This window comes from Euwallacea similis, chromosome 2 (assembly GCF_039881205.1).
Source record: "Euwallacea similis isolate ESF13 chromosome 2, ESF131.1, whole genome shotgun sequence".
In the NCBI taxonomy this organism is placed as follows: Eukaryota; Metazoa; Arthropoda; class Insecta; order Coleoptera; family Curculionidae; genus Euwallacea; species Euwallacea similis.
In genome coordinates, this window is record NC_089610.1 from 4,178,031 (window position 1) to 4,191,097 (window position 13,067).

General features: G+C 34.3%; 1 protein-coding gene across 2 annotated transcripts in view; it reads left to right on the forward strand.

Annotated features, from left to right (window-relative positions):
* LOC136419479 (uncharacterized) overlaps positions 1–13,067 on the forward strand; it is a 33,376-nt gene that overhangs the window by 18,318 nt on the left and 1,991 nt on the right. Inside the window, exon 3 of one of the 2 annotated variants that reach the window (XM_066405843.1) lies at positions 11,910–12,104. In XM_066405843.1, the coding sequence (XP_066261940.1) occupies positions 11,913–12,104 (192 nt within the window). In that variant the 5' untranslated portion in view covers positions 11,910–11,912. Of the gene's footprint in view, positions 1–659; positions 1,836–11,909; positions 12,105–13,067 lie in introns of those variants that run through there. The other variant, XM_066405842.1, reaches the window with a different exon arrangement.

A 13,067-nucleotide genomic window follows, 5' to 3' on the forward strand; every position in this document is an offset into this window, starting at 1 on the left:
GTTTATGTTGATTCGCCCATTGAACGTTTGAAATTTCATTATTTACCACAGACTTGCGTTACTTATATTCTTTTGTTAAGTAGTAGATGTACAAGTGCTGCTTGTAATTCTGTAGTAAATTTTGCTTTCCATTTGTTTTTAGCGTAGTTCTCAAAAGTAATGTCCCTTTTGCAGTGCATATAAATGTCTAGATCATTGTCCAATAGACGAACTTACGTTCACCGTATCTGAGGATTCAAGAGCTTTGTAATAGGCACATACGAGATGTGGTAAAAATGTTCCAGTGCGGGTAAATATAAAGAGCCCTTAACAAACTACCTAGATCATATGTGTAGTTTACATTCGTGATCGGTATTCAAATTACAATATCAACAACCGTCGATTAATATTGGGCACAGACACAGAATTATTGTAGTTACAATAGGCATTAATGCGGCTAGTTCGAGTTTGATCGATAAATTGGATTATAAAGCAATTACCCTTTTACAAAAGAGATTAATATCAAGACTGCTTTAACAAGAGACTGTTCTAGATCGAAAGCCAGGCACGAGGGACGTTATTTTTTCAAGTCGTATACCAACCGTGTTCAGGGCATGCTGTTTTGAACACAAGTTGAACACCAGACGAACCGTCACTGACTATGTTCCCTTGGATTCCAGATGCACGGGTCAGCTGGGCTCCACTCGGCCATGGCCATCAAGCGCCAGCGGCGTCGAAGAGAACAAGAAGCCAAAAAGAGGGCGTTGGAACGGAGGTTGTCCTCCAAGACCATGAGTATGGACAGCATGGAACATCTGCCCCAAAGGCGGCACAGTTTCCACCAGGCTGAGAGCTACCAAGTATCCTCTATTGGTCTCCTGCACATCGGAGTATGCTTTTTTGTTTTGGGATTGTTCCTGATAGGTTCGGGACTATTACCTGACGACCTTCTGACCTGGACAAGTGGCGGCTGGTGGAACGAACTGACAATGACAGGAATCTTCGTGACTGTCATAGGAGTGCTGCTCATAGGATTAAATAAAATCGTTTCGAGGAAAGAGGAACGAGAGCTGCAACAGTACGTCCAAAGTCAACTTACCAGGTCTAGAAGCGGTCACAGACTGGAGCGGGACGTTGAAACTGGGTGCTTAACTACAAAGCACCACAGACGTTTGCTAGAGAAACAAAGGGAAGACAGAAATAATAAACTTGATTCAACAGAGTTGGCCTCGGTACACTCGCCCCATTCCAAAACGGCTCCGCTCACAGTTCTGAATGGGGAGGCTTATTTGGAAAAAATCATGGAAGAGGACATGGAGCGGTGCGAAATGGAAGTTAAAGCTTTGGAATTAAGAGAAACCATGTCCACAACTACAACTGCCAGTGTCAGCCCAGGTACTCCATCGGAATCCAGGGAACTTATAGCCAACGGACGGCAATACAGCTTTAATTCTAGACAGTACTAAGCTTGATAACGTTTCGAGCAGATCAAACTCGTCAAAGGCTCAAGTCGCGAAAGTGATAATATGATAAGATTATTACGTAACTGACAAGGAATTCCCTTTTTAGCTGGTCCATCCGGGATAATATCAGGTTATTACTAGCTATTTGATAATGAGCAACGGCCAACTTTTGTGCCATCCCTCGTAGGTAATACTTCGATATTAAAGTTTTAATTACTGTGAGAAGATTACTCTGTCTGTGCAAATGGTAGTGAAAATGCAATTCTAAATACATCTCCAGCACAAAAAAGATTAGTACAGGTTTTTTATATCCAGGTTTATGAATAATTAAAGTGCGACTGATTCGGAAGAAACGGAATGGAGGATGCTCTCAGATCTGCGATAAGTATTTGACTTTTTTTTTGGTTGGTTTCAGTTAAATTTTAAATTTAAATGTCTTTTGTAGATAATATTCCTATTTTCATATTTTTTCAACTTACTTTAAACATTTTTCTGTGCATTTTTCTTACGCGCTTCTTAGAGAAATTTCGGCTCATATTCTACTAATGGGCTCAAAAAATATTGACTCCCTTCCTAGTTTTCCAGCATTAAAAACAGATAAATAGTATGTATTTACTGCAAATCGTAATCTGAGACGGAGAAGAAGTAAACAAAACCATCAACCAACCCCATTATGTTCTGGAATGGCCTATATATTAACTAGAGCGCTCTAATTTAAGTTGTCGGATATCCGCGCCTTTGAATATCCCCATGTTATCTGTATGATATTATAACGGACAAACGGTATTATAGCACTGCAGGAAAAGATAGGAGACGCTCAAATGCCACAGAAAGTAATTAATGAATTCATTACGTTATAGTTTACTGTGCGACTGCATGCTGTTAAAGCTTACCACTAGCGGGCTAGCCCCACCCTTTAAAATAGGAGAAAAATGAACTTTTTAAGAAATACTATTAAACCATAAAATTGTGAAAACAACGATAACACCAAAAAAGACGGCCATCAGTATTCTCGTATGTAAAATTATCTTTTTACAATCGTCAAAATATGACAAATTTTGTCTATTAGTGACATTTTTCCTCATTGTTTCCCACACGTTGCTCTTGGCAGCGGGAATTTGAAAATAAGCAAAAAAAAATTATTATTTTTTAATTAATAGTGTTATCTAAAACTAACAGTTATCAGCTAAATATTATATATTGAGTAATGGTCAAAGCACTTATCGTAAGTCTGATGATACCTGTATGGTCTTTACCATTCAGGTTCTCCTGAAAAGCCTTGAAATGAGAACATTATGAATTAGATTTCAGCAATATATAAAAGTTATCCCTGCTTTATAACATCGGAACGTTAGGATCCACCATTTAGAGCATGTGGAAATTGCACAAACACATTTGTACGAGGTTCGCAGTACTTCGATTGACTATGTTAAAGATAATTACCTATAAGGTTTTGAATAGAGTCCAAAAGGATGGCATAAACCATGTTATTCTATTCAAATTGTTGAGTTACCGAACATAAAAATGTTAAAATTCTTGGCGCCCTTACCTAGAAAATCGACGTGCTTCAAATAAAAATAATAAAATTTTATAGTTTATTGAGCATTTTCGTTTAAATCAGAAAATTTTTAAATGGATCTGCCTTTGGCAATTTCTGAGATATTTAACAGTTCACAAACTTTTTACTGATTCTCCATTTAAACATATTTTTTTAACATTAATTTCTACACGTAAGATGATCATCAAATATCTGGTTTGGACGTAAAAAAGATTTTTTTTCGAATTTCGTATGTCACAAATATATTTTTTGAGGGAAAATTGCAATTCAATTAATTCATTACCTTTACTGTAAATTTGATTTAATTGATGCTTGATTGACATAGATTAATGGAAGGAAAGGTTTGGGCCAAACGATCGCAGGTTATAAAATAATATTCATGCCTTATAAACGTTGTCTATCTTTAGCATAATTAATCTGTGAGTTTAAATAATTGTTAATTTTTTGCATATATGAATGCAATATATAGGTTAATTTTTTTTTGTGGTAGCGATCTACCAAACGCTAATACTACATAACAGATTGATATATTAGGTCGTGTAGTATGAAATGAGTAGAATTGAATTGAAACTTTAGTCATTTTTTTTTCATATGAAATGTTTTTATTGTCAATCGAAATATGCACCACCATTATCAATACACTTCTGCCATTTAACGGGAAGTTCATTGATTCCCCTGCTGTAAAAGCCTGCAGGCCGGGAGTCGATAAACTCTTGGAAGGCAGCTTTGACAGCCTCGTCGGAGTTTAATGTTTTCCCTACCAAGAAGTTATCCAAATTTTGAAAGAAGTGGTAATCAGTGGGTGCTAAGTCGGGTGAATACGGTGGATGACGAAGAGTTTCCAATTCCAACTCCTGTAGCTTGGCCAAGGTGACTTGTGCGGTGTGTGGCCGAGTGTTGTCGTGCAACAATAGCGGTGCGCTTCGATTGACTAATCTTGGCTGCTTAACCGTCAGTTGCCTCATCATTTCGGTCAGTTGTCGGCAGTAGACATCAGCCGTAATCGATTCACCAGGTTTCATGAAGCTGTGATGGATGACACCTGCGTTGGACCACCAAACGGACACTATAAGCTTGTTTTGATGAAGATTTTTTTTCGCACAATGTTTTGGTGGTTCATCTTGATCCAACCACTGCGATGAACGTCTGGTATTGTCATATAGGATCCATTTCTCATCACAAGTAACAATCCGATTCAAAAATGGATCGTTATTATACCGGCACAACAAAGAACAAGCTTCGAGGTGCCGTTCTTTCTGTATGTCGCTCAACTCATGCGGTACCCACTTGTCCAGCTTTTTCACCTTACCAATTTCAGCCAAATGAGTCAATATTGTTTTTTTGGTTACACTGAATATTAACGATAATTCGCTTGCACTTTGACGTGGATTCGCTTCCACCACGGCTTTCAGATAATCGTTATCCACTTGAGTTTCAGGTCGTCCACGTGGTTCATTTGTTAGGTCAAAATTGTCAGAACGAAATTTCATGAACCAACGAGATACTGTTTGCTGTGAAGTGACTTCAGTACCAAACACATCATTAATATTGCGAGCCGTCTGAGCTGTTGTGGTTTCACGGTGGAACTCATATTTCATTAACACACGAATTTCACTATTTTGCATGGCTGCACAAAAATTTTTATAAAAATAAAAGTTTTCAATAATTTTTAACACTTTAAACTCTGATCGAAAGAGGAAGAATGTACCTTTTCCACATAAAAAAGTCAAGTCCAAATATAGATTTAGAGTGAAGTTATTCGCAGTTGAATGTGGCATTTCGAGAATCTACTCATTTCATACTACACGACCTAATATTTTACACTAACGAGAAATTTTCTCATGTAACTTTAATTATAGAAATAATCCGTTTCATCTTTCGATGTTTTTATTAATAGCTAACGATATTATTTAACGTTTCTAGACGACCAATACTTACTCCAAATATACTATGTAACGAACTCTAACTAATCATCGTGCAAAGCATATCTCAATCTACATCTACATATATTTCTACACAGATGCATAATATGATAATAGATGTATATCTACTGTTAGTCATGACGAAATAAAGGATGATCATTAAAAAAAATTTCAAGCAACCGTTGAAATATCATAGGTTTCATGGTTAATAGCAAAGAGCTACCGCGAGGTTTTTCTGATGCTCATCCGTTATTTACTTATAGGTAATATTACGATAAGCACTTCTCTTTTGTCAAAAAGGCACTGTGATTTCAGATACTACTATAATAATTTTTTGTACCATATGAGCAAAGATATGAAATTTTTAAGCTAAATTAATACTAAAAAGCGTCATTTTCAAGCCCCTTTGATATTGCTAAAATTAAGATTAGGATTAGGCTTTTTAGACCCGTTAATACGCTCATAAAGTTGAATATTAGCAGCAAGCCAACCCAAAATGTTGATTCAACGACTTATCAACTGAAATTTATAGGTATAAAGTGTTACTGAATTTTGGTATGCTTTCGTACATCATAAGTGTAATAAAATGTATCATTGAATAAGGTTATTCTATATAAAATTTATTTATTTTAGCATATGAACTAAATTATATCGCAAGTTCCTTTTTGAATTACTCTTAAACTGTATAAAAAGGAACAAAGTGTTTCAGAAACTTTCATAAATTCCTTCATATGTATTTCACCCATGGACTGATTAAGGATATGAGTTTTGTAGTATTATCGATGTAAGTGACTAATTCCGATGGGAAGCAAAGAAAAAATACACACTACAAAGACAATCAAAGAACATTTGATTGTTTTCTATAAATTCCTTCGCATCTTCAGGAATGCTCCTACACTGTCCTAGGTTAGGTTAAGAAAACTATAGATGCTACAAAATACCCTTACTTAATGAACTTTCGTGATATTTTTAAGAAGGCTGAGAATACTTTGTTTTTGTTTCAATTTAAATTGTTGTTGAGTGTTGTAAGTTAAATAATATAGATGTATCTAGGTAATTTTTTCCTCTTAGGATTAAACTGAATATGTACCTCAAGGCGAAATGATACGAGGGCTTTAATGTTGTTTAACGCTGGACGACGAAATAAATGCAAATTGCCGTACAAAAACCAACTATAATACCACAATAGTATAGATCATAATTGGAAATGGAGGTTAGATCTAAGAAAGCAGAAATAAGCTACAACGAAAATACAAGCCGTAAAGAACTGTAAACTTGTGACAAGGTGATTTTATGACATATTCAGAACCTGCTTGTCTTTTTTCGCAATGAATCCCTTTCCGATCATCACCTTCAGATTACACTCTCGTGGATTCTACAGTTAGCAAAGATTCAATTGTTCTAGCCACTTCGACAAATTCTGTTGTAGCAGGTATAAATTTTCTATCATCAACTACATTTGAATCCTTCGCTATGAATTTTTTCGATATTGTGTAACTCCTCGATATTTAATTCCTGTTTAGCAAGACAATTACAAATATTCATTATCTTTTTCCTGTCGCAAGAACGGAAGATAGATCGACCATGTTGCCAGAGATAACATAACTGTCATCGAATTGATAAGTATTTTTCGGCCTCATTCTCACTATTTGTATGGCAAAAACACTTTCGGGAAGCTTAATCCATTGCAATAAAATTGGATTTTTTTTTATACAGCGATAAGCAACATTTGCTACAATCTGAAGTCTTAGAACAGCTATTTTCGTCATTCTAACATCTTACCATATTGTAGTTGATTACGTAATATTATTGTAGTTATTGTTTCATGTAGTATGTTAAATGTTGAAATATTTTTTTATTCGCGATTTCCTATGCTGGTGTCACATTTTTAATACTTAAATATCGTAGGTAAAAGGTTTTGTATCGGTTTAAGTGTTAATCTCACTATCGTAAGAAGAAACACCCCTGCAGCGCTTAATGAAGTCTATTTGTGCCTATGCAGTCGTAGAGGATTGAACGGGCCTATTAAAATTAATTTATTTGTATGTAATTTTCCACACTTTTTTGACTGAATTGGAATTTACGTTGAAGACTTACATTACTATTTTCTATGAATTTGACATAACCGGACTAGCTGCCAAACGACCCGTTCAAAGTGTGTTATAGACAACGTTATATAGGATTTTGAACATTTTTTTTACCATTTCTTATTAAAAGAAATGCAAAAACGTTACATTTTTTATTGATGCACAACATATCTAATTTCTAATTTTTAATTTTTACCATAGTTAAAAAATTAATCTAAATACTCTTCGAACTATAATCGCTGGCGCAATTTTTCTTACTTTTGTATATACAATATAATCTTTGAATTACTTAATAAACGTTTCAAACCTACATTGATAGTTTCCAATTCCCATGTTCTAATATGATGTCGTGACGTTTTATTTTTAGTCATAACTGAAGCAAAACCCATTATGTGGCGACAAATTCATTGATGACGGTTAGACCCGAAGGGAGGCTAGCTGAAGGGATGAACATTTTATTAAATGAAAACAGCTCTAAATAACCCAACACCCTATTAATCCGGATTCCTAAAGGATTACTACACGTCGCCTGGCGACATATCGGCGTCTTTCCTTTTAGGTCCAGACATCCTTGTGAGACCAGCCTTCATGCATACATTTAACAAAGTAGGGAACTAATAATAGATCGTGTAGTCTTCAGGCCAGAAATTTTTATAATTTAATAGAACAGTGAAACAGCGTTTAGAGAAAAATTGTTTCTAAAAATGTTCGAATATAACACCAAAGTTTTTGTTTCATAAATTAATATCACTGTAGCCAAAACGTATATAACACATATAGGTTTTCAATTTGAAAACTTTCCACCCCTATTATTTCGAAACATGATAGATTTTTAAAAAATCGGCGGAACATGTCGATTTTGTTATCGAGAGAGAACAATTTTTATGCAGAATGCACTACGCCTTTTTCAACCCTCTACCCTGCAGAGTCACCCTCTCAAATATTTTTAATAGTAGAGGGGGTTAAGTGATACATCATTTTAAAGAGTTTTTCATTCTCTACATTTTGGTACCACATATCTTACATTCGACTCTTACGTTATCAAATTAGACGTGTTTGGTCGCTCTAAAATCATTCGTCATATTAGTGTTTTGATAGCGTTGAAACTAAGATTTTTTTAAATTCTAACATGTTTTTTTGTAATAAATCAATTGACTAGCCTATTGACTTATTGTTTGTCAAGACGACCATCAAAAGAACAGATGCATTAATCACTGCAGCAATATTTATCAATTTAATAAATTACCTCAGTGCTCGAAAAAAAAAACATCTATTTTGAATATGAATTTAGTTATTATTTATTTTTGTTTGCAATGGATTGCCACTTCGATATATTTTGATATTATCTTGCAAGGAAAATACTATTTATTTACCTATGGTTCTGATCGATATTAAGTAATGAAATCAATTAAAATTTATCGCGATAATTCGTATGTTATTATGAATAATTTTAAAAATGGTATACGTAATTCAATATAGAAATGGCATTATTTTTGTTTATCAGGAGTAAGAAAGATGCGCAAGAAGAACAGCGGAAATTTTTAATGCTAGATGTCCAAATTCTAGTCAGTCACAGATACGTTTTACATTTACCACAGTTGAAACCTGAAGCACAAAAAAAGTCAATATTAATTCCTGAAAAAAAGTTTTGCAAATTTCCAAAACAATTCGAGTTTCGAATTAATTTCAACTCGAAACAGAAAGCGTACAGAGTTGAGACTTAAAACACGAAAAAAAATTAATATTAATTCTTGAAAAAAAATCTTCAAAGCAGTTAGAGTTTCGAATTAATTTCGATATAAAGCAGAGGCGTACATAACTTAGACCTGAAACATAAAAAAACTAATATTAATTCCTGAAAAAAAAATCTTCAAAGCAGTTAAAGTTTCAAATTAATTTTGACTTAAAGCAGAAGCGTGCACAGTTGAAACCTGAAACAAAAAAAAATCAATATTCATTCCTGAAAAGGAAATCTTCAAATCAGAATTTCCAATTAATTTCGACTTGAAGCAAAAGAGTACACAGCCGAAATCTAAAACCCAAACAAAATCAATATTAATTGCTAATTTTTTTTTAACCTTCGAAACAACTTAAGATATTATTATTTGGTCACATCCAAAGATAGTCCTAAATATCTTCCAGAAAAGTAAAAACTGCAAATAATTTTGATTTTCAAACTAAAATTCTAATTACATCGTTCTCATCGACTTCACAAAACATAACTGTGAACCACAAAAAACAACAATCAAAACTTACCTCTGAGCACCAAAAGCGTGAGCCGAAATCACGTCAGTCACATCTATTTTTCACTCACTAAGTCATACATGCACTAACGGAGTACCTCACGAGTCTTTAGAACAAAAGAAAACCCGGTTATCCCGATTATTTGAGGAGCGCGAATTACAAACATCTCGTTCATCGCCGCGCTGAAATTTGAGTGAATCATCTACGAAGTGATATCGGTACTACCTGCCTTTTGTAAAGGTACAATTTATCGATTGGTCTTCGAAACAATATACAATAGAAAGTAATATGCGATGTTTCCAGATTGAATAAAATGGGAGAAACGTTGCAAATTCAAGACAGCAATTTCATTATGCAAATATACCCCGACGGAATAAAAAATACATTTTCTATTGCAAAGAGAAGTATCTCGAAAAAGGAGTCAGAGGTTTTTCAAAAACATTACTAATTTAGAGTTTCATATATCCTGTTCATAACTGATATATGTACATACATATATAATAAAGATAAAACCAAACAGCCAATCTTAACCTTATAAAACCTTAACAATTTGTCTCAGCTTGTTAAAACTTAACAACTTGGAGGGCTGAATGATTTACGTAATTGAATAAATTTTATTGTCTTATGAACAATAGCCATAAACACCATGCCGCAATCTTTCAGGCACAACATTCTCTCCACCAAATTATCCAGAATTCGTAATTTTATTAATAGCGCCATTAAGATCGTAAAATTTGGAAAGGCACTTTTTGGACCTCCATTTTCGACACCAAAAAAATTGCAAAAATTAGGGACCAAAATAATGCTGTATCTTGGAAACTAATAAACATTTTGCTAGACAATTTTCGTTTCGAGCTGACTCGATGATTAGTTTATTTCGTATTTCGAATATCTTATTTGTCGTGCTACCACTCGGCTGAATCATCTAAGAATCGATATCGGTATGAAAATGTATAAAAACAATGTGCCTTTTGCAAAGGTACAAGTCTTAAGACGAATGGCAACAACAATGCGATGGCCTTCAAATATTCAAATAATTTTACACTCTTTTTTGTGAACATACACCTCATCGGTCTAATCATGGAAACGATACGCGAAACGAAACAATGTACAGCGAGTGTATGCTTAAGGAAGGATATGTCAATAGTGAGAAAAACCACTTAGAATGGTCATCAACACAGAAAATAAAAATTAACCAAGGTTAAATTTGGTATATACAATAATTAAAAATCGATTAGTGACTGTAAATAAACTTTCTGGAATTATGATCCATTTGGAATCTTGGTAACAAAAATTGTCATTTCGCAGCCATTGAGTAGAAAGATTTCAATTACTACAATATTTGTTTTCGACGAGAACGCACTACACTGCCTGATCTCACGTCCGCCTATGGCTCTTTTCTTTTCAATCACCAAAATTTTTACTCCGATTCAATTTGAGCTCCTTCTAAGTATACTATTCAGCAATCGTGCAAATTTTACCAGTTTTCAATCGAGCACGATCCAAGCAAGATACTATCAAATTTTATCGAAACGGCATTCCATTATAAACAGAAATTAACGACTATAAAATCATATTCTATAATATATATGTAAATGTTTCCCATCGAAGACCGAGAAACATTTGCTTTAGTGATTAATGTATCTTTTCTTTCGATAGTTGTCTCAACAAACAATAAGTCAATAGGTTAATAAATCGATTTATTGTAATAAGACATGTTTGAATAAAAAAATTTTAGTGTCAGTGCTATCAAAATACGAACAGCATATATGAATTTAGAATGATCAAAGACACCTAACTTGATAACGTAACAGTCCAATGTAAAATATGCGGTACCAAAAGGTAGAGAATGAAAAGCATTTTAAAATGATATATCACTTAACCCCCTTTACCATTTAAGACATTTGAGAGGGTGGCTCTGCATAGTAGAGGGTTGAAAGAGGCGAAATGAATTCTACATAAAAACTATTCTCCCTCGATTCGTGTTCAGGCGATTTTTTAGAAATCTATCCCGTTTTGAGATAATAGAGGTAGAAAGATTTATAATTGATACCATGTATGCATACGAATAAAAGATCAAGAAAGTGCTGAATTTAGGTTCATATCTTTATAAGCTTTTTCGAGTTAATCCGATAATGAATAAACTCTGGGGTGTTCGTTTACTTCAAATATAAAATGTGTGATTAACCTAAGGTTACCAATAGTTAGCGAGGTAAATGATCAGCGTAATTTTCCGAAAAAGCCTTAAGTAATGCAATAACCAACCCCCAAGTGACAAGTTAGTATGAAGCCGTCATGATGAATAACAAGGACATACATTTATTCCAACGACGAAACTTTAAATGACTTTATTCCGGAATTTATCTCCAATATAAAATAATAAATTATGATAAATTATATTTCGGCGTTCCAAGCGTTTTCCATTTATATATATAAAAAGAAAGTGGTGAACTTTGTAAGTTTATTCTTGCACATCGAAAATATCAGTCAGTTCGGAGAGATATTGCTCCCAATCCACCAACAGGAAATCAAAAAGAAATACAATTATGCGCGGTCAGATCCCAATTAAAACGTTTTGTTTCTTTTTACAAAAATTTACTACGTTGAAAGAAGGTCTTTTGTGTAAAATATTCAAATTATGTTTTTCATCTGTTAGGAAATGATTGGTGCAATGCCGGCGGTGGCCGTGAGGCACGAGAGAAGAAAAGGACAAGAGAAAAGATCTAAGAGGCCCAGTCAACTGTATATAGCTGGGCACTGGCTGCCCCCCACCAGCCCTAGTCCCACACCCAGTCCTGGGACAAACGAAGATGGAACGGAAAGGCTGCCAGAAGTGTATTTATTTGGAAAAGTGAGTACGTTTTTGCTCTTAGTTTTAAACTTGGTCAGAAAGCGAATCGTACTCTATATTTACAGTCAGCAAAGAGGAAAGAAATTAAATTAAACTTACGCATGGTACAATCGTGTGAGTCGGCAACGGGTTCAAATTTTCTGACAGATGTATTGCTTCGTTTTCCATACTTTCTTTTTGGTACCACTTGACCTGAAATTGTTAGAAATACAATGAAATAACATTCTCTATTCATACATCTTTTAATATTATTCTCAGCATTAGAGCGATCTCATTTAGAGTCGTATAGAATGTCTTTTATTTCTGTGTGCCCTAGTTATCTTCTTTATACAAACAAGTAATACGTTATATCCCGGACTTTCATTTTATATCCACAACCAACGCATGGTTGGGTCGGTATTGTGTAAACATGATGGAGTAACTGCAGCTTTTATAGAGCTAAATTTAGTGTTGATAGGTCCGGGGTTCTTTGTTTCGAGTGGAGTGATAAATGGTCTAATTCAAACAGTAATTTTCCGCTCTTCTAAGACAAGCTGCTGTGGCTGTTTTGTTCTCTCAAAGCTCAAAATACTTCCAACCCTAAATTTAATATTAGAGCAAAGAGAGATAGAAAGGTCTTTGCGGACGGTAAGAAAAATAATTCTATTTGGTTTCTAATTGATTTTTAAATCTCTTCACTCACTGCTAAAAACTGTTTGTCGGACCTGATGAATTGCCAGCTGCAGTGTAGAAAGAGATTTTAAATCCTTGTACCCACTTCAAATCATTTAGTTTGAATAGGGTGTACCGGTGCAAATCTCTATTAGGGAATACATTCACTTAGATGTCGGAATAACACCCACCTACTAGAGATTTGAATATTACAATTTTCCAATTCGCCGCATTTGAGAAATGCATCTAAAATTGCGTATATTACAAGATAAAGAAAAATTTGAATTTTTCCCTCATACGTGTGTGTGCTAT